Source organism: Chelonus insularis, unplaced genomic scaffold (assembly GCF_013357705.1).
Source record: "Chelonus insularis isolate UGA/USDA-ARS -01 unplaced genomic scaffold, ASM1335770v1 contig_94_pilon, whole genome shotgun sequence".
Taxonomy (NCBI): Eukaryota; Metazoa; Arthropoda; class Insecta; order Hymenoptera; family Braconidae; genus Chelonus; species Chelonus insularis.
Window position 1 is genome coordinate 4,230,318 of NW_023276783.1, and position 27,209 is coordinate 4,257,526.

At 28.4% G+C, this 27,209-nt stretch overlaps 7 protein-coding genes across 9 annotated transcripts; 4 read left to right on the forward strand and 3 right to left on the reverse strand.

The window, feature by feature from the left end:
- The first annotated feature begins 383 nt into the window (after window positions 1–383).
- ari-2 (E3 ubiquitin-protein ligase ari-2) lies at window positions 384–3,926 on the forward strand. 2 transcript variants are annotated; one of them, XM_035092986.1, is made up of 8 exons: window positions 384–641; window positions 975–1,485; window positions 1,660–1,891; window positions 1,999–2,116; window positions 2,203–2,427; window positions 2,540–2,752; window positions 2,843–2,992; window positions 3,077–3,926. In XM_035092986.1, exons 2-8 carry the CDS (start codon window positions 975–977, stop codon window positions 3,119–3,121), a joined length of 1,494 nt encoding a protein of 497 aa, XP_034948877.1. In that variant the 5' UTR covers window positions 384–641; the 3' UTR covers window positions 3,122–3,926. The 2 variants fall into 2 exon arrangements, with proteins under 2 accessions (XP_034948877.1, XP_034948875.1); XM_035092984.1 differs by having other exon boundaries at window positions 390–659; window positions 3,077–3,925.
- Window positions 3,927–4,202: 276 nt separating this feature from the next.
- Window positions 4,203–8,658, forward strand: Synj (synaptojanin). The gene is made up of 4 exons (XM_035092770.1): window positions 4,203–4,580; window positions 4,944–5,301; window positions 5,391–5,555; window positions 5,646–8,658. Exons 1-4 carry the CDS (start codon window positions 4,454–4,456, stop codon window positions 8,461–8,463), a joined length of 3,468 nt encoding a protein of 1,155 aa, XP_034948661.1. The 5' UTR covers window positions 4,203–4,453; the 3' UTR covers window positions 8,464–8,658.
- Window positions 8,659–10,269: 1,611 nt separating this feature from the next.
- Window positions 10,270–12,828, reverse strand: Galphai (G protein alpha i subunit). The gene is made up of 4 exons (XM_035092954.1): window positions 12,317–12,828; window positions 11,462–11,646; window positions 11,030–11,316; window positions 10,270–10,938 (listed from the first exon to the last, which is right to left on the reverse strand). The coding sequence occupies exons 1-4, from the start codon at window positions 12,435–12,437 to the stop codon at window positions 10,461–10,463; spliced, it is 1,071 nt and encodes a 356-aa protein (XP_034948845.1). The 5' UTR covers window positions 12,438–12,828; the 3' UTR covers window positions 10,270–10,460.
- Window positions 12,829–13,211: 383 nt separating this feature from the next.
- Window positions 13,212–17,095, forward strand: cutlet (chromosome transmission fidelity protein 18 homolog). The gene is made up of 11 exons (XM_035092892.1): window positions 13,212–13,412; window positions 13,556–13,837; window positions 13,927–14,086; window positions 14,155–14,344; window positions 14,418–14,881; window positions 14,964–15,197; window positions 15,273–15,613; window positions 15,706–15,947; window positions 16,048–16,310; window positions 16,463–16,736; window positions 16,809–17,095. Exons 1-11 carry the CDS (start codon window positions 13,328–13,330, stop codon window positions 16,986–16,988), a joined length of 2,715 nt encoding a protein of 904 aa, XP_034948783.1. The 5' UTR covers window positions 13,212–13,327; the 3' UTR covers window positions 16,989–17,095.
- Window positions 17,096–17,097: 2 nt separating this feature from the next.
- On the reverse strand, window positions 17,098–20,042 carry LOC118072786 (tubulin beta chain-like). Its single transcript, XM_035092896.1, has 8 exons — window positions 19,745–20,042; window positions 19,024–19,132; window positions 18,818–18,943; window positions 18,417–18,646; window positions 18,178–18,345; window positions 17,866–18,051; window positions 17,380–17,781; window positions 17,098–17,306 (listed from the first exon to the last, which is right to left on the reverse strand). The coding sequence occupies exons 1-8, from the start codon at window positions 19,799–19,801 to the stop codon at window positions 17,241–17,243; spliced, it is 1,344 nt and encodes a 447-aa protein (XP_034948787.1). The 5' UTR covers window positions 19,802–20,042; the 3' UTR covers window positions 17,098–17,240.
- A 201-nt stretch (window positions 20,043–20,243) lies between these two features.
- On the reverse strand, window positions 20,244–23,989 carry LOC118072783 (GRIP and coiled-coil domain-containing protein 2-like). The gene is made up of 11 exons (XM_035092893.1): window positions 23,827–23,989; window positions 23,635–23,715; window positions 23,288–23,440; window positions 22,787–23,203; window positions 22,316–22,690; window positions 21,913–22,157; window positions 21,614–21,827; window positions 21,334–21,525; window positions 20,821–21,159; window positions 20,631–20,739; window positions 20,244–20,419 (listed from the first exon to the last, which is right to left on the reverse strand). The coding sequence occupies exons 1-11, from the start codon at window positions 23,860–23,862 to the stop codon at window positions 20,364–20,366; spliced, it is 2,217 nt and encodes a 738-aa protein (XP_034948784.1). The 5' UTR covers window positions 23,863–23,989; the 3' UTR covers window positions 20,244–20,363.
- Window positions 23,947–27,209, forward strand: eIF2D (eukaryotic translation initiation factor 2D). 2 transcript variants are annotated; one of them, XM_035092895.1, is made up of 10 exons: window positions 23,947–24,045; window positions 24,183–24,551; window positions 24,645–25,032; window positions 25,250–25,564; window positions 25,649–25,957; window positions 26,102–26,247; window positions 26,345–26,425; window positions 26,511–26,715; window positions 26,801–26,969; window positions 27,052–27,209. In XM_035092895.1, exons 2-10 carry the CDS (start codon window positions 24,496–24,498, stop codon window positions 27,114–27,116), a joined length of 1,734 nt encoding a protein of 577 aa, XP_034948786.1. In that variant the 5' UTR covers window positions 23,947–24,045; window positions 24,183–24,495; the 3' UTR covers window positions 27,117–27,209. The 2 variants fall into 2 exon arrangements, with proteins under 2 accessions (XP_034948786.1, XP_034948785.1); XM_035092894.1 differs by lacking the exon at window positions 23,947–24,045 and having other exon boundaries at window positions 24,086–24,551.

Here is a 27,209-nt window from a genome sequence, read left to right on the forward strand (position 1 = left end):
TTGTATTTATCATGTATTACTTAACTTTTTTACTAAATTTTTCAAATAATATAATATAGAGTTTCCATAAATAAACATTTAATAAAGAATGATCGAAAAATAACATTTTTGAACGATTTCAAACATCTCCTGTAATATTTAAATAATTTTTTGAAAGAATCAATTATGATCTGTGTTTTGAATTTTTTTTGTTTAAAATCTGCCACCTATTTTTTTCTTTGGGTGAGTTTGCATGTATATGCAGACCAAAATTTATACTAATTGACTAATTGAATTACAGATGCAACAAAGAATTTTGAATTGGTTTAATAAAAATAAAAATAAGTAAAAAATCCATTTTTTTTTACAATTCAAAAATAAAATTAATAAAAAAATAAATTTCAGTTTACATGTAACTTTTTGCCTTCAGCGATCGTCACGACATCTAAAACTGTCAAAAACAATTTAAAGATCGTTCCATTGGTTTGATACAAAAGCAGAATACGTATACGTAGGTACTTAAAAATTATATGTATAGTAGAAAGTTATTTTCTCTGCACGAGGTGATGCTACCTCAAATGATTGAAAGATTTTTGCATTCATAATTATATTCAAATATCAATGAAATTTTGCGATAATTAAAGCTTCTTCAGGGATCCAAGGTAACCCTAATTAACAAGGTATTTATTGTAATGATCTAAATATTTAATACAAATGATTCTTTCTAGATTAATTCAAAATGTCATTACGGAAGTTTAACTGTGAAAATGATAAATTTCTGTTATTTTATTTGTTTAATTTTTTATTAAAAACAAGTAATATTCAATCAATACATGTTTATAAGTTCATCAATGTTCTTTTATTGGAATGATAAATTTTTTGTCTTATTTTTAAGTACATAAGTTTTTGTATTGTTATGAAAAACAACTCATAATCTTAAGTTTTCAAATTTAGATATAGAAAAAAGTTATTCTAATAATAATAATAAATTTTAGATGTCAGGTGAAGAATGTGATAGCGAAATGGATTATTCCGACTCAGATTGTGGTGATGCTGGATATGAAGATTATTACAATTTTTGCAGTGAAGATAATGACATTGATTCAGATCAGAACAGGAAAGATCCAGAATATGCTGTGTATGATTGTTTAAGAGTTGACGAAGTTGAAAGACTTCTAAACGAAAACGTGGAAGTGCTAAGTGATAGTCTCCATATAACACCATCTTTAGCTAAGGTTTTACTTCATACACACAACTGGGCTCTACAAGATGTCCTTAATAAATATCGTAATAACGCTTCAAGTTTATTAATTAATTCTAAAATAAAGCCGTCTCATCCGCCTGATCCTGCATCAGCAATGAAGGCACAAAAAGGTGGACAATGTTCTGTTTGTGTAACTTTTCATACTGCTGAGAAATTTACTACTCTAACATGTGGACATGCATTTTGTAAAGATTGTTGGTGTATGCATTTTGAAGTACAAATTTTGCAAGGCATTTCGACAGGTAATTCATTTTTGTTATCTATAAATGATTTTAATCTATTATCTTATAGGTATAAACATATATTTTTTTCTTGTTGAAAGAATGGATTTGCTTTATCTAAAAATCAATTTATTATTTTTAATATGTAAATTAGAAATGTAAATTGAATAAAAAAATATTTCTTTTTAATTTCAGGTATCGAATGTATGGCACAAGGATGCGAAGTTCTCGTACCCGAAGATTTTGTATTATCGCTATTAACAAAGCCTAATCTGAGAGATCGGTATCAAAATTTTGCATTTCGTGATTACGTTAAAACTCATCCACAGCTTCAATTCTGTCCTGGACCCAATTGTCAAATAGTAATGCGCTCAAAAGAATTGCGTGCAAAACGAGTGTTATGTATTTCATGCAAAAGTATTTTTTGGTACATATTAAGAAAATGAAAAAAAAACTTTTCCTTTTGTGTAATTTATTACACAATATTAATTAAATTATATTTGATATCTAATTGATACAATTCTTTTTTTTTAGTTTTCGTTGCGGAATGGATTATCATGCTCCAACAGATTGTCATACAATAAAAATGTGGCTCACAAAAAGTGCCGATGACTCAGAAACAGCCAATTATATTAGCGCTCACACCAAAGATGTAATAATAAATATTAAATTCATGATGCATTCACTTAAAGAAGTATTTTTAATTGGTATTCATAAAAATTATAATGTATATTTTAGTGTCCAAAATGCCACATTTGTATAGAAAAAAATGGAGGTTGCAATCATATGCAATGTTATAAATGTAAACATGAGTTTTGCTGGATGTGTCTAGGAGATTGGAAAGCACATGGCATTGAATATTACGAATGTTCGCGTTACAAAGATAATCCAAATATTGCTCATGAAAGTGTTCATGCCCAGGCACGAGAAGCGCTTAAAAAATATCTTCACTATTTTGAAAGAGTAAGTTCATATTAACAAATTAATTTCAATTGAAAGAATTGATTATTTAATTAAATGCTCATTGTTATGTTGTTCTAATTGTGTATAAATAATAATAATAATGTGGGTTTAGTGGGAAAATCACAGTAAATCTCTGAAGCTAGAAGAACAAACATTAGAAAACATTAAATCGCGAATTAACAAGAAAGTTATGAATGCCAGTGGTACTTGGATTGATTGGCAACACTTATATGAGGCAGCATCACTATTAGCTCGTTGCCGTTATACATTACAATATACTTATCCATATGCTTATTATATGGAACCTGGTCCTCGTAAAGAATTGGTAAGAATTTTAGTAATTTATAAGTTTTAAATAAGTAAGATTTTTTAAACATATTAAATTAAATAAATGATATTGTTAATACTTTAACAGTTCGAGTACCAACAAGCTCAGCTAGAGGCTGAAATAGAAAATTTATCCTGGAAAATAGAAAGAGCTGAAACAACTGATCGGGGAGACTTAGAAAATCAGATGGACATTGCTGAAAAACGACGTGTTACTTTACTTAAAGATTTTTTAGAGGTGAATGTCAATGATAAATATTTTTAATTCGATATCAAAATAACATTAATTAAATTATTATAAGAAATAATTAACATTTTTCAGGATAACAGTAGTGATAAGTATAGCGGTGAACATCAACGAGTTTGATAACTAAACACACTTTATAGCGTTCATAAAGAATATGAGTGGTTTTAATAAATTTGCGTACTACCCAATGAGATTATCTTGGTTAAGAATTATCGTAGACTCAAAGATATAGAACACTACATTTCAAAATTTGAAAACTTTATTGATAAATTGAAAGCAGTGCAGAGATACTCATCGTAATTGAAGTTTTTTGTCTTTCCTGGGGAGTTATTGTTTTTCTTATGAAATTTGACAGAAGTTTATTGGATCTTGAGTGCCAATAATTAACTACATAATCAATTTTATTTAAAAATTGAAAACTTAATAATGTGTGTTGTCGTTTTAATTGTGAATTACTCTTAGCAAATATTGTTAAATAACAAGATAATTTTGTTAGACACATTAATTTTTAATAATATTTTCCTAAATAATTTTTTTGAAGATATGACATAAGCAATAGATCTTCAATATTTAAGTTTGATTGATAGGTAAATTTAAAAGGGACATTCAGTAGAAATTTTACTAGTTGTGATTGAGATAGGCTTAAGTAATTGTGATAATTTATCATAATAACATACATATGTAAATATGAATGTCAATTTTACTGTATAAAATTAGCTAACTTTTCAAATTACATTACTAGACAATTCCAGATAAACAATTATTTGAAAAGTTATTTCTCATTAAACAATTACAATTTGTGACAAATAATAATGAGGGCTATAATTAGAACTAACTTAATTATTGGTTGTTTTTTTTCTATCTACTATTTTATTTATAATTGTTATCAATTTATTAGTAACAATATAATCATCACTACAACTTTTTTATAAAATGTGCATTTAATAAAAATCAAACAGCTTAAAAAAAATAGAAAATTTTTTTAATCAAATACGTTCCCTATTTATATAATGTAAAAAATATAATTAATGCGCCGAATCGAATAAATTTACAAAAAGGAGATTGAAAATATTGACTTGCACACGCGCATGCATCCACCAACAGTACTTGTCGATGAGAGAGAAGATGATTACGAAACTTGCAAGATAAACAAGGATATGATTAAAGAGGAAGATGGAGCCACACAATTGTGTGTGCGTACAACGTGAACGAGTGAAATACTAAACTTAGTAAAGGTATTCGTTGGTGGGATTAGTTAGCAAACTTCAGTTTCACAGTGATCAGAAGTTGTGCAGTGAATTCACTCAAGAAAATTTATATGAAAAAAAAAATAACCGGCTGCTATACAATCATTGACAACGCATGACGGTTTTGTGCAATTGTCAAATCATTTATAAAAAATTGATTTTATTCCATTTATAATCAGAAGTTGGAAAATATTGCATTTTTACAATGGCGATGGGTAAAGGTTTTCGAATTTACGAAAAATTAAAACCACCAAGTCCTCATTCACTCATTTTGGAGCATCGGAATCGAAAGGAAACTGTTCTTTTTGAATCCCAAGCAGTGGCAGTACTTTGTAAGTATCATTATTGTTTTAATTTTTTTTATTATTGTTTTGCTCTTAAAAAATGATAAAATAATTGTGTTAAATCATATGATAATTACATACAAAGTTCAATTAGAGTATAAGTGTGTATTATTAAATTTGTTGTCATTTAATAATGGAGTAATTTTTGTTATATTATTGATATCACTTATCATTCAAAAATAAAGGGGCGTTTCTTTGTTTATTGATGAAAAGACTTTGATGAAAAATGACAATTATGATTAATGTTACTTGTATGATGTAATTTTATTTCTTGTAAGTTGATAATAGGTTTTATGCTAATTAATCTATTGAATTTAAATCCAATATATTGAAAATACATTTTTTTAACAGCTGTACAAGAAACGGAATCCTTGAAATCACAATATACCAAACTTTTGGATGCTTATGGATGTTTAGGAGTCCTTCAATTGAATGCTGGAGAGAATACTCTTCTTTACTTGGTTTTAGTAACGGGATGCTTTTCAGTGGGTAAAATTGGCGATTCAGAAATATTTAGAATTACTCAAACACATTTTGTTCCACTACATTATACGCAAGGCAATGAAGATAGAGTATCTGAAGTAAGAAAAGTCTTAAATTCTGGAACATTTTATTTTTCTTGGTCTGCTAGCCAGCACGAAGCTCTTGATATTACTTTAAGTGTTCAAAGACGGTATAAGTCAATTTGTACGGATAATAGATTCTTTTGGTGAGTTGTATTTTATTTAATTTAAATGACAATTTAATATTTCATTTCATGGTTAAAACGAGGTTGTTAAATAATTTTATTATTTATAGGAATCGAATGTTACATATCCATTTATTAAGATATGGTGTCGATACAAATCAGTGGCTTTTAAAAGCAATGTGTGGTAGCATAGAAATAAGAACAGTTTATGTTGGTCATCGACAAGCTAGAGCTGTTGTAACTTCAAGATTGAGTTGTGAACGAGCCGGTACAAGGTCAGTAGTCAATATTATTTATGTTTTATTAATTTTAAATTCACTGTATTTTATCTATGTTAATTGAAAAATATTATTTTATAACTCCAGATTTAATGTCAGAGGAACCAATGATGATGGTCACGTAGCCAATTTTGTAGAAACTGAACAGACGATCTATTTGGATAATGAAGTAACTTCTTACGTACAAACTCGAGGTTCGGTACCATTATTTTGGGAACAACCCGGAATACAGGTTGGTTCTCATAAAGTTAAAATATCTAGAGGATTTAAAACTGCAACACCAGCATTTGATCGTCATTTAAGCATGATTAAAGAACGTTACGGGCAACAAGTTATCGTAAATTTGTTGGGATCAAGTTTAATTGGAGGTAAAGAAGGTGAAGCTATGTTAAGTCAGATGTTTCAAAGCCATCATAATCTTTCAAAACATAAAGATGTACCACATATAATATTTGATTATCATCAAGAGTGTCGTGGAGGCAACACCAAAAATCTTTCTAAATTAAAAGCCAAGGTTGAAAAATATTTAGACTCCTTTTCACTTTTTTATGCAGTAGGTATGACAGTCATCACGGAACAAACAGGTACAATTCGAACGAATTGCCTTGATTGTTTAGATCGAACTAATTGCGTACAAACATTTTTCGCATTAGAAATACTTGCAAAACAATTGAGTTTACTTAAGTTATTTGAAAAGCAACAAATGGTATCAAGGTTTGAAGAAGTATTCCGACAAATGTGGATTAATAATGGAAATGAAGTAAGTAAAATTTATGCTGGCACTGGTGCGATTCAAGGAAGTTCTAAGTTAATGGATGGTGCCAGATCAGCTGCTCGGACAATTCAAAATAATTTATTAGATTCAAGTAAACAAGAAGCTATTGATATTTTGTTATTAGGCTCGACACTTAATACTGAGTTAGCTGATAGAGCACGACTGCTATTACCTTCCAACATGCTTCATGCACCCCCTAGTGTTTTACGAGAAGTATGTAAACGTTACAACGAATACGTGAAAACAATGAATTTACGTGTTGGAATTGGAACATATAATGTCAATGGTGGAAAACATTTCCGTAGTGTTGTCTACAAAGATGTGTCATTAGCAGATTGGTTATTAGATGCTCCACGTAATTCATCATCTTTAGTAACTCCAGAATATGATGGTGTACCTGTTGATATTTATGCTATTGGATTTGAAGAAATAGTTGATTTAAATGCAAGTAATATCATGGCTGCTAGTAGTGACAATGCGCGGTCGTGGGCTGAAGAGTTACAAAAAGTGTTATCAAGAGACACCGAATATGTTTTAGTGACGTACCAACAATTAGTTGGAGTGTGTTTGTATTTATTTATAAGGCCAGAACATGCACCTCATCTTCGTGATGTAGCTGTAGATTGCGTGAAAACTGGATTAGGAGGTGCAACGGGGAATAAAGGTGCAGCTGCAATTCGATGCGTTTTGTATTCAACATCTTTCTGTTTTGTTTGTGCACATTTTGCTGCTGGTCAATCTCAGGTTAATGAAAGAAATGCTGATTACGCTGAAATAACAAGAAAAATAGCTTTTCCAATGGGACGTACTCTTAATACTCATGACTATGTATTTTGGTGTGGGGATTTTAATTATCGCGTTGATATGGATAAGGAAGAAATGAAAGACATGATAAAAAATGGCGAATTAGATCAGATATTAGTGCACGACCAATTACGTGTTCAACAAGAACAAGGAAATGTATTTAAAAATTTCTTAGAAGGCCCGATTACATTTCCTCCAACTTACAAATATGACTTATTCTCTGATGATTATGATACTAGTGAAAAATGTCGTCAACCAGCATGGACAGATCGAGTTTTGTGGAAACGTCGTAAACAAATACCAGGGATTGATTCATCTATTGATTGGAATCCAGGTCAACTAGTGTATTATGGGCGTGCTGAATTGAAACAAAGTGATCATAGACCAGTAATAGCTATTATAGATATCGATGTCCATGTAGTCGATCCAGAAAAACGCAAAGCTGTGTTTGAAGAAGTAATAGAAGATTTAGGCCCACCTGATGGTACGATAATTGTCAAAGCTGTAGAAGAAAATGATGATATTGACAGTGTATTTGATGATAATTTCATGTTAGCTCTCTTGCAAGATTTATCTCATATTGGAGAAGTTATACTTGTTAGATTCGTTGGAGAAACAATATGGGTAACGTTTCGAGATGGCCAATGTGCTCTATCTGCAGCCCGTAAAGGTATGACTCAAGTTTGTGGCCAGACATTGAAAATTTCTTTGAAATCACCAGACTGGATACAACTTATTCAAAAAGAAATAGAAATATGCAGCAACACTACTATACCTCAATGCGATGAGAATTCAATTGCTCGAAACAATATTCAACGATTGGATAACTTAGAAATTTCTGAAAATTCTCATTCAGACAGGTCTAGTCCAAGTGGAGATCGACCTCCGAGGCCAGCACCACCAAATCGTCCAGCACAGCCACCAAGAAGTCCAGCTCGTGAGCGTAAACCAGTCCCTCGTGCTGGAGTTATTAGTGTCGTGCCCAATCAGTTTGCTCCACAACCATCATCACCACAACATAATGAGAGCATGGAAATGAAAGAATCTGAAAGACTTTCACCAGAGTCTGCAATCTATGAAGAAATTTTAGATGAACCATCAACGTATCATGTATCAAATCGACCTCCACCTCCTTTACCACGGCCCATAGATGTTAATCAAGAATCTAAACCACCCAATTCTGCTCCACCTCCACTTCCTCAAAGACAAGTTCCATTGCCTCCACCACAACATCCTCCACCGAGTCTACCTCCTCCTACTTTACCACCGCCAGTCCCAGCTAGAACAGGCGGTGGTCCACCAATACCAGCTAGAAATGTTCAGTAAAATGTGGCTTGTAGCTGTTAGATTTATAATATTTGTAGTCAGCTGCGATAAATATTATTTTAAAATATAATGACTTAGGTGCCTCATCTGTTCTTGTAATTCCATACATTGTATACCTCAACGAAAATAAGTCATGAATTACAACTGATCTTTAGTTGACTTATTTTATTGATAATAAAATATTATTTTCGTTTACATTCTCAAGAAATGTTATTTTTATACAAATTATTATTTTTTATGCTCACTGTACAGGTATAGCAGATAATTATTTTAAAGTAATACTCTATTCATTTAGCAACAGACATTTTGATCTACTTCATCCAATTTTTCCTTTTTTTTCCAAAGAAAAAGTATACGACGTTGAGTGCATGTAAAAATATAGTGTTTATAATTCATTTGAATATTATTTTTATTTATAGAATTAGCAAAATTATTTTAATTCGTTCATAGCATTAACAAATGATGAAAATAATTAATGAATAAATTACAATTATTAATCAATGCCACATAATTTCATGAAATGGTTATCAAGAATCAATTAAGTGAAATTATAATAGTTAAATAAAAAAAGTTTAATTAGATATTTATAGATTTTATTGGAGCCTAGACTTGTGTGCAGTCATAATAATAATTATTATAATACTAAGAAATAAAAAAAAAAAGAAATATTGGAATCTATAAAATGAAGATAGTGTATCAATAATATAATGGTAAATGTCTAATTTCAGTATTCATTATACTAGTAATCTTACCATTCATATAGCTAATGTATTTTTGTGAGACAAACGATTGTTGAACTACAATATTGTTGCACAGATTGATTAATAGTGTATGTATATGTAAATGTATAATGTATTGTTGAGAAAAGAAGTGAAAAAGATTGTTAAGTTGAAAGTGTGCTTAAAACACAAAAGAAAAGACTAAGAAATGGATTGATATTGATAATTAATTTATTTCTTTTTTTGCTGCATAAAAACGTTATCTGTAAATATATGAATCATTGAATAAATGCGTAATTATATTAAACAAGTAATTAGTTACATAAACCGTAAAATTTCGGAATAAAGAAGCTAAAAATACCGCAAATATTAAAAAACCAAACACCAAACATTTCGTTTATAATTATGGAAGCTAAATTAATATTAATGTATTGATTTATTTATTCAATAAATACAGGATCAATAAATTTGGCATATTATTTTTTATATCAAATTTTATTAAAAATATGTAGTTTAATTTAAACAAAAATGATTCTATAAAAGTGTCTTCCTCTTTTACATTAAATTTCATGTGAGAATATTGTCATTATTTTGTGTCTACGCAATTTAGAATTATAAATTATATTGTACATATGGAAGGTAAAAAAATCTATTACTATAATAAAAATTGGTAATACAAAGTATCAAAAATTTTTATACTTTTTTGTGATAAATTTCAGTCATGGAATAATATTGATTTAAAATTATGGAGATATTAAAAATGCGATATGACTTATACTTATTCTAAACCTTGAAAAATCTTTCATCAAAAGTATATACAAAAGTGCACTTTATCTGTTTAAAATATCATTCTTTCTTATAAAATCTCTATAAGAATAGTGATTGTGATTATGACATAAATAATCTCTTGCAATTCAAAACGTTATCATAAATGACTTTCTAAGTAATAGAGTTATTATTATGAAAACAACGCGAAGTGAATTTAGATTTTTCATTAATTCTTCAGTATAAAGTAGCCAAAATAAGTTAAATAACAGTAAAATTAATAATAATAGTATTAATAATAATAATAATTTGTTTGCACATGATAAATTTTAAAAAAATTCTTAGATGATTTTTTAAAATTATTTTTCTGACAGAAAAATTTTGTGCATATTGGCAATAACCTTATCAAATTGCCAAAATAAATTTTAATGACTTTGGATAAGGATTAATAATAATCTATGTATTACAAATATTCAATTAAATGTGACAATTTATCACCATTACTATCGATGTTCAACTAAGCAGTCCACAGTTGCTTAAATTGTTCTTAATTATAACATCAGTCACGGCATCAAATACAAATTGAATATTCGACGTGTCAGTGGCACATGTAAAATGTGTATAAATCTGTTTTTGATCTTTTCTTTTATTTAAATTTTCGAATTTCATCTGAATATATGAGGCACACTCCTCATACGTATTACCACCTTTATATTCCGGGAAACAAATTGATAACGGACTTTTGGCAATTTTTTCTTCAAATAGATCCTTCTTATTTAAGAAAAGAATTATTGACGTATCTACGAACCATTTACTGTTACAAATTGAATCAAATAGCTTCATAGACTCGATCATCCTATTCATTTCTTCATCTTCAGCCAAAACAAGATCATAACCACTTAAGGCGACACAGAATATTATCGCAGTAACACCTTCAAAACAGTGGATCCATTTTTTCCTTTCTGAACGTTGACCACCTACATCAAACATTCTGAAATTCCAAAAAATATGGTTTTAGTATTTGCTTTTTTATTATCAATAATATTTTTCAAAAAATTTTAAATAATAAAAAGTAAACTTACTTAAAATGTAATCCTTTAAATGAGAAATATGTTTCAACAATTCCAGTAGTTTTGACACGTGTCCTGAGAACGTCCTGTTGTGTGGGAATATAATTTGGTTGAGATATGCGGTCTAAAGCATTTAAATAATATGCTGCAGAATCGTTTAGTTGGTATTCACGACTCCGAGTGAAACAGTGTTGTACTCCTGCATCTTGCCATAATCTCTTCATTAATAGAACAAGTTCCCCAGTGAGTTCACCCTCTTCTGCCGCGGAAGCTAGAGTAAAAAATTGTCGCGCGATTTCCTGCAATATTATTATGATACAATTATGAATTCGTTAAATTTATTACTGATTTCTGTTAAATTTTTTTTATTAATTAATCTCATAGCGTAAGTTTATAAATCGTTTAAGATAAATGACTTATTAAAATTTATGTTAAATTACTCACCGCTTTTTTTGGATCTGCAAAATCAATGCCAAGTTGACCCATAGCTCGAATTATTGCTATTAAACTTTGAATTGTATTGCTATACACAACCGGTTTATACTGTTCACATTCTTCTCTACTGTAGCCAGTCTCATGAATTATTTTCATTTGTTTCACTATTGTAGATTTTCCAGATTCTCCCGCACCTAAATACGATGAGTTCAGTAATTAATTTTTTTTTCACAGTTATTTATATCATTAATGATATCATATTTACTTCTTGAGTTAATATTTGTTTAAATTAATTTCTTTACCAAATAATAGACAATTTTGTTTGCAGTTTTATTTCATGAATCATAGTATGTGAATGATTCAACTTTATAAGACTATCTCACAATGAATGATGTATTACATGTGATACATATTTTTAGAAACTATAAATGTTTTTTACAGCTACTTCTCAATGGTTGTTAAAATTTAGAAATATTTTAAATGATACTCTTGATTAGTACAAATAAAAGGTTTAATTGAAGAGACCCATGTTATTTGTTTCAATTTTTTAAAATTATATTATGCAAAGAAATGATTGAAAATATTTTTCAAAGATAACAATGGATAAAATATCGTATTGAACTTCAATCAATGCAATGTAAATAAATTGTAATGATAAATAAATAAGTTGATTTTCGTAAGAATATAAATTGTTAATGATCGTTTTTTTAATTAATCTAGAATATACGACCAATGAATAATGTGATTACGATATCGTAGAATTTTTTTTTCTTTTCAAATATAAATGCTCTCATTATAAAAAGATAATTATGAGAATTGTCAATTTTTTTATAAAAATATGTTCAAAACGGCAGATGTTCTTACCAAGCAAAAGAAGCTTGACCTCACTAGCAGCTCGTTCGCCATCAGCTCGTAAGTCCTTGTCGATCTTCTTTGAGCGCTCAACAGCAGCTTTTTCACCTGTGGTGCTGAAGGCGCACCCCATCCTGATGATTGATTTTTGTTTATGCTAAATCTTGATTAATTGTTTAACACAATTTTTTGAATTATTTTTCGCTGACACTTGTTGCTTAAATGTGGGAACCGCCCGCTTGTTCCTTCAAGCAGTGTTTCATGCACGCGTCACGACACCGTCGTGAGTCCCTTCAATTTACAGGACGTTAGCAAACACAATGAAGATTGTCAATTTTTTAAAATATTTGTGATATTTTCAACTGAATTATTCTTCACTGTTTTTCACTGATAAAAATATACACTGATTCAAAGTTGCGAATTTGACGCGCCCACGATTAATTGTTTGCTTTGCTTTTGCTTGCGCCGACGCGATCCCATGTATATCCACTTTGCCATAGATTCTCTGCAAAATTCGAGCGGTGTCTCACAAATGTTACAATTCTTATGGAACTTAACGGAATCGTTGTAGATTGGATAGTTCAATTTACAAGAATATGTTTTTATTGGTTAAAAAGTTATCAGTAGCGCCCTCTTTTTAAAAAAGGCGCGCATGCGTTGCATAAGATTATATCTGGCGGTAAATTCAATTAATTGATACGGTGAGAAATCTGTTTCTGTGTTTTTTTTAAAAAAGTTATTCATAAATAAATCGATAATGAATTTCTAATTAAAAAAATACACATACTTTAATTATTAAGTTACAAAAACATTTATAAATATTTTATCATTAAATGCATTTTTTTATCAGTCATTGCACATGCATATGCGTGGTAATTATGGCGCCAAAAACAACTAGTATTTTTGTTTGTACTCAAGTTTCTAACCTCTAGATTTCATTTAATGTTATATTAAAACTGAAAATTTGTAATTTTTTAAAATTAAAATATAAATAGTTAATGTTTTATTTATCTTTTATTATCAATGAATGCAAACGATTTCCCAGATTCAGATGAAGAATATGATCTAGTTCCAACTGAAGTTTATAAAAATTCTAAAAATGTAATCGGTAAGTTAAACAGGTGTAAAATTTTTAAATTACGACAGTTAATAATACGTTGTTTCAATGATTTTATATTATTTTTATATATATTTGATCCAAAATTAATTCTAAATATAGAATTTTGTTTTGTAACAATTCTGTTCAATTAGATACTCAATCCCAAAACAAAGTTTCTCAATCGAATACATTTACTCAATCTCAATTAACTCAAACTAAATCAATTGTTAATGGCAAAGGACGAACTTTGACTTCAAAAGCAGACGATTTCCCAAACTTCGATGAAGAATTGGATCTCATTGAAACTAATGTTATTAAAACTAATAGCTCATTAGAATTAAAGAATACTGTTGAAAATACTCGTAAACGAACTGCTGATGAGTTTTATAGAGATGTTTCAAATTTGTTTGAAGAATGTAGAAATAATCGATTTGGTAAGTATCAAAATTTAGTTATAAAACTAATTCATATATTATTAGATGATAAAATGTCAATATAATTCATCTTTTTTATTGTCTAAAAGATGATGATTTTGAGTATGAAGATCGACGAGATAAAAGACCTCGATGGGATCAACCTGAATTACTAATTGCAGCAATACGAAACAAGAGAATAGAAATACAAAATAAATTTGAAAATGATCATGATGATGTTCCTCGTATATTTCATTCATCTCGACCTGAGTAAGTATACAAAGTGTTTATTTGATTTAAATTCGTTTATTTAACATTTCGTTTTGTTGTTATTTTAGTAAAAAAGAAAATTCCATAACTTTGCGTATCCCATCTTGGAATTTTGTTCCTTTGACACGATATAGGGATTCTCAAAGATTGTATGTTAGGCTTCGGCCAGAACCTAAAGTAAATCCAATTAAAATAACGTCAGCTTCAGGTTTATTGTCAACAAGTTATGAAAAATTAAAAAAAGAAGCTGATCAAATAGTAAGTTGATCAATTAATTTTATAAAATTATTCCATTAATGTCATTTTAAGTGTTTTATATTTTCTTAAACAGTTATTAGAAAAAGCTAAATATGACGATCTTACGATTATTTCTAATGAAAAAACAAAGATTGAAGATAAGTTATGGGTTGATAAGTATCGACCTCAAAAATATCTGGAGCTTTTAACTGAGGAAACCGTCAATTTAGATTTTTTGCGATGGATGAAATCATGGGATAAAGTTGTATTCAATCGGGAGCCTAAAAGAAATAAACATGTATCTGTTAAGGCTTCAAATCAACCTAAAAAGATGGGTTTCGGCCCGAATAAATTCAAATCCAATCAAAATAATTGGAATGCCAAAAATACTAAAATTGATTTTGTAGATAATCAAGGTCTTCCTGTATTTAGAGTTGCATTACTTAGTGGTCCACCAGGTCTAGGTAAAACAACTTTGGCTCATTTAGTAGCAAGGCATGCAGGCTACAATGTTGTTGAAATAAATGCGAGTGATGATCGTAGTCCGGAAGCATTTCGGTAATAGTCATTAATATATTATTCATGTAACTTATATGTTTTTATTATTTTGATGATAAGAATAACTTTTAAATCATGATAGACAAGCACTTTTATCATCCACCCAAATGAAATCAATGATTGGTGCTGATCCAAGACCAAATTGTCTTGTGTTAGATGAGATTGACGGTGCTCCGGCAGCATCGATCGAATTATTATTAAAATTTATCCAAGGAAAATTAGTTACTAAAGGAAAAAAAGCTAAACCAGGGAAACATGAGGAATGTAAAAGGCCCATTGTATGCATTTGTAATGAATTATATTCAGCAGCTTTAAGGTAATTGATTGATTTTTAAGAAAACATAATAATTAAATTAAATTAATTAAACTATATGTATAATTTTATTGACAGGCCTTTGAGATCAATGGCATATGTGATTAATGTACCTAAAATTGATCCTTCAAGTTTGGCAGATCGATTATTAACTATTGCGCGAAAAGAAAGAATTAATATTAGTCATGGAGCACTTCTTCAATTAGCTGAACGATGCGGCTGTGATGTACGATCTTGTTTGAATTCTTTACAGTATATGCGTGAAGATTGTCAAAAATCCAATACAAGCCTTGGAACGAAAGATACAAAAAAAGGTTTATTTGAATTTTGGAGAGACATATTACAAATTCCAGTAAATAAAACTGGGCCCTTGACAATGCGTGAAAGAGCTCAAATGATCATAAAATCAGCTTCCAGTAGTAAGTTTAATCAAAAGTTTGTTGTTTTCCTTCAATTGTGTTTGAGATATTTCAAACAAAACTATTTTAATTAATTACGTTTTTACTAATAGATAATTCTGAAAGAATTGTACAAGGTATTTTCGAAAATTATCCAAATAATTGTCAGGATAAAATGAGCAAGATATCTAAATCGATAGCATGGTTTCCATTCTATGATGAAATTTCAACACATGTTATGACAAAAAACAATTGGCAAATTATGCCTTACACAAATTATGCATTTGTATCATGGCATTTTGGACTTGCCACTTCGAAAAATCCAAAATTAAATTTTCCGTATACAATGGCTGAGGTAAGTTTATTATTTTAAAGTTGTATTTTTTAAAAAAACTGTGCATGTAGATGCATCAATAGTTGAATAAAAAATGTATTGAATATTTTCAACTACTTAGGTCAATCAAAAGTTAGCAAAAAATCGAGCTTTGATAACAACTACACAACGTTCTTATGGTTCTGATATTCAAGTGATTACTTTGGATATAGCTCCTCTGTTGTTTGAGCTGTTAACGCCAAAACTTCGTCCAGTGGCTAGCAATTTATTTTCTACAAGAGAGAAAATGGATTTAGAACGATTATTGAATGTCATGTTAGACTTGGGACTTAGTTATGTGCAAGAAAAGAAAGAAGATGGGAGTATGAGTTATGAACTTGAGCCGTAAGTATTTAGGAATGGTTAAATTCTAGAATGTTTTCAATCCTCAATTTTAAATCTCACTCATAAATTCTATACAATAAATTAAAATCAAATACAATAAAAATAAGCTTTAAATACAAATGTTAGAACACAAACTCTTTTTTGTTTCATAGTAATTTATACGAAATCGGTATTTTTCCGGATTGTAAAAACCGTAAAAATCTCTCTTATACTATCAAACAAGTAATAGCTCAAGAATTGGAAATTGCTCGGCTTAAACGAGCAACAGCAGTGACTACTGCAAGTAGTACCACAAACACTACAGAAGAAAAAAAATCAATGAATAAAAATGATGCTCAGCCTTCACAAAATACTGATAAAAGTTTTCGTCCTAATCATATTGATGACATGGCACGTGTTATTTCTCCACAAACATTTAAAGAAAAAGTAAGTTACAAGTTGATAATCATTTATTTAATTTTTCAATATATTTATTAAAATATAATTTTTCTTTTTTAGAAATACAAAGATTTTTTTAAGAACTTTAAATTATCAAAACCAATTGATGAATCGTTACCAAATCCTTCATCCGAACATCAAGAACATAAAACTGTATCCAATAATGGTGTATGGTTTAAATATAAAGAAGGATATAGTAATGCGGTTCGTCGAGCTGTAAGAATAAAAGACATTTTATAATTCTATTTACTTTTATGATGTAAGATTATAAAAGGGTAAAGTTATATTTTTCAAATATTATAATCATTTAATCTTAGTGTCAAATATAATTTTTATTTTTACTGATAGTTTAGTATTTGATATTTCTATTTTTTGGATTTTTAAATTGATTTATAACAAAATTTTTAAAAACAAATTGATATTGTATGTAGCATTTTGAAATGTAAACCTAAAAAGTTTGATAAGTTAAGTTCAGAATATTTGTTAAATGTATTATCCTTCAGCTTCTTCTTCTAGTGCTTCGTCTTCAAATGTTTCTTCATCTTCAGCTGTTGCTTCCTGCAATTTATTGTAAGTTAGTTAATAATTTATTGATGAGTCTAGTCATTTCCCTATTTAACGAAAAACTTACTTGATATTGTTGATATTCTGAAACCAGGTCGTTCATATTACTTTCAGCCTCAGTAAACTCCATTTCATCCATTCCTTCTCCAGTATACCAATGAAGAAAAGCTTTACGCCGAAACATTGCAGTAAATTGTTCACTGATTCGTTTGAATATTTCTTGGATTGCAGTTGAGTTTCCAATAAATGTTGATGACATTTTTAAGCCTTTGGGAGCGATATCACATACAGCAACTTTAACATTATTTGGTATCCATTCAACAAAATAACTCGAGTTTTTATTTTGAATATTGAGCATTTGTTCATCAACTTCTTTCATTGACATTTGACCACGGAAAATTGCAGCGACTGTTAAGTAACGTCCATGTCTTGGATCACATGCAGTCATCATATTTTTGGCATCAAACATCTATTCAAATGATAATAATAAGTTTGATTATTTTATTTATTTTCAATAGATTTTTTTATTTTTATTCTTTAATGTAAATATTACTTGTTGAGTAAGTTCAGGAACCGTTAAAGCTCGATATTGTTGACATCCACGAGCAGTAAGTGGAGCAAATCCGGGCATGAAAAAATGAAGTCGAGGAAAAGGCACCATGTTGACAGCTAATTTACGAAGATCCGCATTTAATTGGCCAGGAAATCGTAAACATGTAGTTACACCTGACATAGTAACCTAACATAGAAAATTATTTCAATTTAAAAATCATATCAAATATTTACATAACTTCAATATTTAAAGTAGCAAAAAGTGAGTGAGGTAATATTGATTTAATTTAATCCATTCTAATTTAACATTTACCGACACAAGATGATTAAGATCTCCATAAGTAGGAGAAGTAAGTTTCAATGTTCTGAAACAGATATCATAAAGTGCTTCATTATCTATGCAAAATGTTTCATCAGTATTTTCAACCAATTGATGGACTGATAGAGTGGCATTGTAAGGTTCCACAACAGTGTCAGAAACCTAAAATCATCAAACATAAAGTCAATGTGTTTATTACATTATATTTGGTTTCTTAGAATTTTTTTTTGTACTTTTGGTGATGGCACAACACTGAATGAATTCATTATACGATCTGGATACTCTTCTCTTATTTTTGAAATAAGTAATGTTCCCATACCAGATCCAGTACCGCCGCCCAATGAATGTGTAAGTTGAAAACCTTGCAAACAATCACAGCCTTCAGCTTCTCTTCTTACAACTTCAAGAACTGAGTCTATAAGTTCTGCACCTTCAGTGTAATGCCCTTTGGCCCAATTATTTCCTGTAAAAGACATTTATTTTCTTGAAAATATCTTTGAATATTTATCAATAAATTAATTTATTGAATACTGAATAATAACATGAAAGTTAAAATAGAAAAAGATGCTTTTAGTGAATATTTCTTCAAATATTTTTGTATATAATTATTTAAATAATTGTTTTTATATATTACCAGCACCACTTTGTCCAAATACGAAATTATCGGGTCGAAAGAGCTGTCCGATCGGTCCACTTCGTATGGAATCCATAGTTCCTGGTTCCAAATCAATGAGAATTGCTCGAGGGACATATTTGTGATCTAAAAAATTTTATTATTCTATAAAATATTAATATATTAATGGATTGATATCAGAGAGAAATCATATATTTTGTATTAACTTCCAACTTCGTTGTAATAAACTTCGATGCGTTCCAGTTGTAAATCGCTTGTTCCAGTGTATTTTCCAGATGGGTCGATGCCATGTTCATCTGATATTATTTCCCAAAACTGGCAAGTATTTGTAAAAAAAGTATTTATAAATTTTGGAAGAAATTGAAAATTGAGGATAATTAAACAGAAATATTCATAGATAAAATGTACTTTCTTGTTCTGGGTTATATAGCTAATGTAAATTTACCACACATAACGCAGTGCAGTTATTTAAAGCACAATGTCAGATCATTTGTGACTTTTAGCTTCACATGCAAGACAAGACAACGTTGCAAATAGAAATGGGCCATCTTTGTTATCATTAGATTATTTTTTATCAAAATTTAATCTTGAAACATCAATTCCACAGATAATTTTGAAAATTACGTCATTTATGATTTCGTCAATAAAAATTTTTATTTAATTAATTAAATTTATTTATATTTTTAGGATAAATATCTACCAAAATTTATTCTTCTTTCGAACTTGTCTTGAAATTAAGTATACTTTAATATTTGAAAATCTTGATATTACAAATCTAACGTATATTTAGAGATAAAATTGCATGTATGTTAAATATATATTCATTTTTAGTTGTTTCATCAATTTAAGTAATAAATTAATAGATAATTAAGAGAAAAATATAAAAAAAATACAAACATGGAGTAGGATTCACATTCTTATACTCACCTTAGATCCAATTTGATTGCCGCATTGACCGGCTTGCAAGTGAACGATTTCTCTCATATTGTGGTAGTAAAATGTACAGAGATAATTTTAGAATTACAGATAATTTTCTAATAAATTAATAGACTAACTCAAGTCAATGCTTTATTAAAATTTAGTAAAACTCTACTTCGTATTACCACCAAGAACTCAACTGTTATTAGTACTATTACATCGACTTTTTGTACAAAGTTGACAACAAAATATTCCGAGTATTGTGTAGGTACACGTCTAGTTTTGAAGAGATTAACGTCGTATCAACGATATAGTATGAGAACCTAGATTTTATTTACGTAACTAGCAGCGCCAGTTATTAAGCAAAATTATTTTGTAATTGATATGATTAATTATAATAATAATGAGTAATAAATTATTAATAATTAATGGTGATTATCTATTTATGATACCTATAGATTCAGAATTTATTCATGGTTGTTTTAGGTTTTTTTTTAAACAATACAACTTTTGTCTTCCAAAATATTTATTTTTATCGTAAAAAATATATTGCAATCATTCTGGAAAACTATAAAAAGTATATTTAATACTTTGGAAATAATCTTCCTCATTCATAAGATATAAACTTTCACTCGTGACTCCATCCTGGTATTGAAATTGAAGGTAACCAACCACGTCCTGTTACTGACACGAAATACAATTAATTAAATTATTAATAATTTGAATAATAATAAGTAAAAAAGATAGAAAAATACAGATTAATTACGTAAAATTAATGTAGATGCTATAAACATTGTGATAATATATGCTAAATTAAATATTATTTTTACAAATTTAATTACCATATGTCAATAATAAAATATTAAAAATAAATAGTCTAAATTTAAACACATACTTCCTGCTACTTGATTCAATTGTTGTGTTTCCTCAGGGCTAAGTTTAAGAATTGTATTAAGTACTGGAATGAGTCGACTCCGTTCATCACCATTTTTCAAAATTATGAACTATAAATTTGTAAATACGATTAAAATAATATTGGCGCCAATTAGTGTTGAATAAAAGAAATGAAAAAGAAAACAATTTACTTTCAAAACCACGTTCTTTAAATATTCAAAATTATTAGCATGATGTTCTCTTTCAACACTGCGTTGTTGTCGTCGAATATCTTCTTTTAATAATTGATTCATCTGATTCAATTTTGCAACATCTCTTTCGGCATCAGCAAGTAATGTTGTTAAATGTTTAATACGTCGTTCGGCAACCTCTAGTTCATGTCGGTCAACTTTGGCCGGTAAAACTGGGGTATTAAATTTGGTCAGATCATCTGATGAATTTAATAATTCATCCAAAGGTATAAGTGTACTTTTTTGATTTTTTTCTACATTCACATTCGCACCGTTGTAGGAATCTACACTTTCTGAACCCTAAATATGAATAAATAATTTAAGCTCATTTTCAAATTTTTCTAATAATAATTATCTTTATATTTTTGATTTACTTGATAGAATTGTAAATTATAGGTAAATAAATTTTAGGATTGTTTTCACAAAGAAAATGAGTTGAGGTTGAACAAAAACAAGATTTATCGTGATAATTACCTCACCATCCTCTCTTTTAAGTAAATAAATATCATTTCGAATTTGATTATCATTTTCAAATTTATATTCTGACTGTTTTTCTGATAGATTTTTTATATTTCCTGAAACTGTTGTTGACGTTAACCGTTCAATTTCATCGTGTAGACTTGATATTTCTTGTTGATATTTATGTTCTATCGATGCCAGCTGAACCTGATAAGAGAATTTAAGTTTTTGTTGTTACAAACAAGTTTCGACTACCATTCAAAATATCTTTCATCAAATTAGTTTCAATACATACAGTAAAATTCTCTTTTAACATTTCTTCTGATGATTCCATTTGTTCTTTTAATTGATTAATAATTGTTACTTGTGTTCGACATTTATCTTTTAAACTTAAATAATCTTGATTGAGTGTAGCTAATTTTTTTCCAAGATCTTTTGCATTTTCTTGTGCGAAATCTCGCTGCTCTTTGATTAGCGTGACTTCACTGATTAATGTTTTTATCTCTTGACTATTGGAGTATAAAAATTAATAAGTATATTAAAAAAATTGATTATATATTAAAAAATAAATGGTGTAATATCAAAATCTACTACCAAGAAATATCGAGTTTCTCCTGCAGCTGTGTTGAGTGTGAACGTAAATGATTTAGTTCTCCTTCAATTTCAATTATATTTTTACCATTCAATCCAGAATCTTTACTTTGGCTTTGTTTTGTTCTTAGAACACTCTGTGCCCGGAGTTTATACCCTTCATATTCAGTTTTTAGAGTGGTTATTTCTTCATTTGTACTTGAAATTATACTATTTAGCCTCGATATTTCCATTTTCAATTGTTCAATCTATAATAAATAAATTACATGAATTATTGGAAATAATTAATAAATAATCGATTTTATACTTATAGTTAACCAATCAGATTAATGCAATTAATCTGTTTAATGAATTTGATTGGTAAACTATTAGTATATTAATGAGCGTATGTATTAATGAAAAATACTTGTTGGAGATGCATTTTATTCTGTAACTCCATATCATCAACGAGTTTATTTTTCTCAGCAACAGAGGTAGTAGATTCATTAGATAATTTATCCATATTTTTTTTCATAGCTTCGATAGCATCTAACAAACTTTGTTTTTCATGAGATGTTTGGGTAATTTCTTGTCGTAAATCATTTAATTCAACTTTTAATGATTCATTTTTTTCACCAAGTATTGTCAACTGATTCGTTTTCAAGAAAAGAGAATCTTTTAGTTCTGATAGCTGAAATTCTAAACTTGAAATTCTCTGAACATGTTCTTCAATAGTATTTTCTAGTGTTTTACATTTTGTAGATTCATCATTTAATTTCGATTTCAAATCTTGTATACTTTTCTATACCATAAGATTGGATATTATTGAAAGAAAAAAAAATTAATTATTATTGAAACATATATAGAAATACATATATTTTGAATCATCATTACTTACTTCATAATTATCTACTTCTAAAAGGATAACGTTATTACTTGAACACTCCTGTTTGGCTGCATCTAATTTTGCTTGTGTAGCTTTATGAGATTGAATTTCTGACTCCAACTTAACTTTCATTGTTTCATAGTCTTTTTCCTTTTGATCACAAATAACTTTAGTAGCTTTTTGTTCGTCTTCTAATTTTTTCATAAGACTATTTTTCTTTTTCAAAATATTTTTTAATTCAGAAAGCTCTTTATTACGGTTTTCTAAATCCAAGTTCAAACTAGCTATAGTATCTTTTAACTCATAATTCGTTTGTTTGAGAGATGTATTGTTTACTATGAGCATTTCTAAATTCTTTGTTAATTTTTTATTTTCATTTTTCTGTTTATCAAGATCATCTTGAAGTTTATCATATTCTAATTGTATTGCCTGTTAATAAAAATAAATGAAACTATAAATATGGGTATTAAATTCCTTATAAATAAATAAAAATAGTGATTTCATGATAGTAACCTGCAATTGTTTAAGATTATCAGATGCTTGTGATATTTTTTTCTGAAAATTTTCTTTTTCTGCAATCAATTTAATCTTCTCTGCTTCAGAAGTTTTTAATTCTTCAGTTAAATCGTATACTTTTTTCTTCAATGTCAGGGCATATCTTTTGAGCTATAAAATTATTAATAAGTATGTATCAGATAAAAATTTTTATCTTCTTTTTAAACATAATGAAAACAAATGTTTATTATACTAATTTTTAACGTTTTTTATATTATTTTTCATTTCTAAATTGAATTAACGCTTTAATTCCAAAGCATCTAATGATTTATATTTATAATAATTATTAAACATGAAAGACTTACTTTATTACAACGCTCTTCGAGTTCTTCTTTAGAATCAAGTTTTGATGAAGAATCTTGTCCAATAGACGCTGGTTCTTTTTCCTAAAATTTATTATTCAAACATTAAATGCAATAATAACACAGTAAAACAATAATAAAATTAGTATTTTTTGATTATTCACAATAATTGATGATTTTAATGTAAACACTTACTGAATCAACTTGACCATTATTTGTTGATGAATCCATAGTTATAGCTATTATTTCATAAAATAGACATTTTGTAATAAAATTATTACATTAAATAACAACAAGTTTTTACTTTGTTTTTGTCAGCTGATTAGTCGACATGACAGCTGATTTTGGGCAGATCAGATAATATTGCTTGCAATGTTATCAGCCGATGGTTTTCTAACATTGACATTATTCAATGTAGGTGCACTTGATATTTTAAAAATAAATAAATAAATTTATAACAACATTGTTTTTTGAATAGTAATCACTCTAAAAGTAATTCCCCTGTTTATCTCGTACATCTTTTTTTTTAAGTGACTCATTTTTCTAAACAGGTGGCTAAATTGTACCTGCTCAAAAAGAGAACCTGAAAACTGTTTGGAAAGGAATTTATGTCAGGCTTTTTCTATTTATTTCGGCAAAGATCATCAAAATGCGTGTTTTATCTACACAGATAATGATATGTAATGCGTTTATAGTCAAACTTTACCCTTGATGTCACTTTCGCCTTATTGATGTGTGTTTTTTATCGACTAGTTTTTGACTGAAAACAGTGTGTGTACAAGAGTACAATAAAAACAATTTTTCTGATCACTGTAACATTGATTTATAGTTTGTTTATAGTTCATTGTTAATAAAACGACAATAATGTTTCTTAAACCATTAAAAATAAAATCAAATAATCAACTTAAAGGAACTGAAAGGTAGATATGACAATATCACATGTTTAAGGTTATGTTTTCAAATATTAATAAATATTGGATTGCTTTTAAAAAGAATAAATGAATTAATTTTAGGAAAAAATTGTACGAAGATATACTTGCAGCATATCCCGTATTAACTGATAATCAAGTGCAACAATTAATACCAAAAAAAGAAGCGCTATCCTTAATAAAAATTGTGGCGTATAGTGGTGAAACATGCAAATTGTATTGTGTTTCTAAAGTTCCAATGTTCTTCCAATTTGATCAGACTGCACCATTATTATATCCTACTATTTATACTCTTTGGCAATATCCAGATTTGTTATATTCATTCAAAACTCATGAAGCAGTAATTGCTAAATTAGTTAATGGGGCTAGTTTAATGCTTCCAGGGATCATATTAGATGGTCCACCAACACTACATTCTTACGGGAAATTAGCTAAAAATACTCCTGTTGCTGTGATTACTGAAAAAAATAAGGTATACAATTTTTATTCATATTTATTAAACTATCGTTCATATTAACTATTATAATTGGGGTTATTGATTTCTTTTATTTTCAATTAGATTTATTAAATAAATAAATAAATAAAAGTCTTCAAATATCCATAAAATATTTATTTAATCATTTTGATATCTCTAATGCCACAAATTTGGTTTAAATTTCATTTTATTATTATTAACTTTGTTTAACCAGGCTGCAATAGCAGTAGGGGTAACAGCACATTCCTCTGAAGATATGTACATGGCTGGCGGTCGTGGCAAATGTGTTGACATATTACACATTATTGGTGATTCGATTTGTCAGTTAGGAAAACCATTAAAAAGGCCACAGTTAAATCCAGAATCTCCTGTAACAGAGATTATTGCTACTAAAGATGATGATTTATTAATAGATGAACCTGAAAATTCTCCTAATAATGAGGAGTTAACTGATAGTGCCACTCAAATGTTAAATGATTTGACGATGGAGACTGATAACGATAATGATGAACCTAATGCAACACCACAAGTATGCAAATACAGAGAAAAATTAGCGTAAAAATTAAAATTAATCGATAGTGAGAATTAAATGGAATTTTTATGGTTTTTATAGGAAAATAATATTGATTTATATACTGATGTAACTTTAAATGAACCACTAGATGATCCAGTGAAGGAGATGGATAGATTATTAGAATATTGTTTACTTAAAGCCTGTAAAGGGATAAAGAAAAGTGAACTACCACTTCTTAGCTCAAATTTTTTTAAAAATCATTTATTAGTTGCATGTCCTTCTAATCAAACTATTGATATTAAAAAATCTAGTTTTAAAAAATTATCAGTATTCTTGGCAAGTATGAAAGCAAAAGGTGTTATTGATACTACTATTCTTAAAGGAGTTGAAAGTATAATTTATATTCAGGTATGTTGGATTTTATCAACAATATTTCCATTAACTAGATTTATTAACAATTGATTAAATACGTTCAGTAAAATATAAATCTATCAATATGCAAGTAAAATATCGTTTTGTATACAATTATTTTTAATTATCAAAATTTTTTAGTCTGACCATCCATTGTTAAAAGACTTAGTTATCAATGAAGTATCAGAATCATCGGATCTAGATAATCCATCTGCCGCACCTGTTGTTTCTGAATGTTATAAAGTTACTGCTGATGTGTTGCCAATACTTTCCAAGTTTGGATATGAGTGAGTTATGACGATAATTTTACTGTAGTCTTTCAACCTAATATTCTTTCAAAACAGTTGTGTTCAAAGTTAAAATTATCTGATAAAATAATTACAGAAAAGGAGATATTATGAAAAAAACAGATATACGTAAATGTTTAATGGAGTATATTAAAACGGAAAATTTGCAGGATGGAAAGTAAATAATTATTACATTAAATATATATTTATTAATTAATAAATTTAAAAAAGCTGAAGAATTAAAAATGAAATATATTTTTCAGAACATTGAAAATAAATCCTCAGCTTGCTGGAATATTACGCACAAAAGAAAGTGTGATAACTTTAACGATAGAAGATGGAATAAATAAATTTATTGGACGAATGACTCATACACATCAGATTACAGTGGCTGGTACAACATTGTTACATACAGGAAGATTGGAACCTATTGATATAACTGTTAGTACTCGTGCAAATAAGAAAAAAGTAAGTTAAAATTGGATAAAGAAAATACATTGTATTAGATTTTTAAAAAGATTTCAGCTGCATTTATTCAATTATATTTGTTTAGGTTACATTGGTAAATAATCTAGAAGTATTTGGCATAAAACTCAATGAATTTAGTAAAGAGTGTCAAGGGATTGGTGCTAGTGCAACAATTACTGATGTACCTGGTAAAAAGTCACCAAGTGTATTAGTTCAAGGAAATCAAGTTCTTTATGTCTATAAATTATTAACTGGTATGAAACACAAATTTTAGTTATAAAATATTTAGTACTATTTTACATATTATTAATATATGTTATTAATACTATTTTACAGAAAAATATCGGATTAACAAAAATTATATACGTGGCCTAGAGTATGCGCCAAAGAAACGAAAATAATTTATTAATTAAAGTAATTGAAATAAACTTATTATTTATAAAGTTGTGTGATGAATATCGTATACTAATAATTATATGATAAATCCAAAGTAA

Excerpts from the sequence above, each read along its gene's own strand:
- eIF2D (XM_035092895.1), top strand. The coding sequence starts at position 24,496 with ATGTTTCTTAAACCATTAAAAATAAAATCAAATAATCAACTTAAAGGA. Across the intron at positions 25,033-25,249 it reads TGATTACTGAAAAAAATAAG|GCTGCAATAGCAGTAGGGGT; the intron begins GTATACAATTTT and ends TTGTTTAACCAG. Across the intron at positions 26,970-27,051 it reads TGTCTATAAATTATTAACTG|AAAAATATCGGATTAACAAA; the intron begins GTATGAAACACA and ends ACTATTTTACAG.
- cutlet (XM_035092892.1), top strand. The coding sequence starts at position 13,328 with ATGAATGCAAACGATTTCCCAGATTCAGATGAAGAATATGATCTAGTT. Across the intron at positions 13,838-13,926 it reads ATGTAGAAATAATCGATTTG|ATGATGATTTTGAGTATGAA; the intron begins GTAAGTATCAAA and ends ATTGTCTAAAAG. Across the intron at positions 14,882-14,963 it reads CGTAGTCCGGAAGCATTTCG|ACAAGCACTTTTATCATCCA; the intron begins GTAATAGTCATT and ends AAATCATGATAG.
- Galphai (XM_035092954.1), bottom strand. The coding sequence starts at position 12,437 with ATGGGGTGCGCCTTCAGCACCACAGGTGAAAAAGCTGCTGTTGAGCGC. Across the intron at positions 11,647-12,316 it reads GGTCAAGCTTCTTTTGCTTG|GTGCGGGAGAATCTGGAAAA; the intron begins GTAAGAACATCT and ends CATCGTATTTAG. Across the intron at positions 10,939-11,029 it reads TTTAAAGGATTACATTTTAA|AATGTTTGATGTAGGTGGTC; the intron begins GTAAGTTTACTT and ends TTGGAATTTCAG.
- Synj (XM_035092770.1), top strand. The coding sequence starts at position 4,454 with ATGGCGATGGGTAAAGGTTTTCGAATTTACGAAAAATTAAAACCACCA. Across the intron at positions 4,581-4,943 it reads CCAAGCAGTGGCAGTACTTT|CTGTACAAGAAACGGAATCC; the intron begins GTAAGTATCATT and ends TTTTTTTAACAG. Across the intron at positions 5,302-5,390 it reads ACGGATAATAGATTCTTTTG|GAATCGAATGTTACATATCC; the intron begins GTGAGTTGTATT and ends TATTATTTATAG.
- LOC118072783 (XM_035092893.1), bottom strand. The coding sequence starts at position 23,862 with ATGGATTCATCAACAAATAATGGTCAAGTTGATTCA. Across the intron at positions 23,204-23,287 it reads ATAATCTTAAACAATTGCAG|GCAATACAATTAGAATATGA; the intron begins GTTACTATCATG and ends TTTTATTAACAG. Across the intron at positions 22,158-22,315 it reads ATAAAATGCATCTCCAACAA|ATTGAACAATTGAAAATGGA; the intron begins GTATTTTTCATT and ends TATTTATTATAG.
- LOC118072786 (XM_035092896.1), bottom strand. The coding sequence starts at position 19,801 with ATGAGAGAAATCGTTCACTTGCAAGCCGGTCAATGCGGCAATCAAATT. Across the intron at positions 19,133-19,744 it reads GCAATCAAATTGGATCTAAG|TTTTGGGAAATAATATCAGA; the intron begins GTGAGTATAAGA and ends AATACTTGCCAG. Across the intron at positions 17,782-17,865 it reads TTCCTGAACTTACTCAACAA|ATGTTTGATGCCAAAAATAT; the intron begins GTAATATTTACA and ends TCATTTGAATAG.
- ari-2 (XM_035092986.1), top strand. The coding sequence starts at position 975 with ATGTCAGGTGAAGAATGTGATAGCGAAATGGATTATTCCGACTCAGAT. Across the intron at positions 1,892-1,998 it reads TCATGCAAAAGTATTTTTTG|TTTTCGTTGCGGAATGGATT; the intron begins GTACATATTAAG and ends CTTTTTTTTTAG. Across the intron at positions 2,993-3,076 it reads TACTTAAAGATTTTTTAGAG|GATAACAGTAGTGATAAGTA; the intron begins GTGAATGTCAAT and ends AACATTTTTCAG.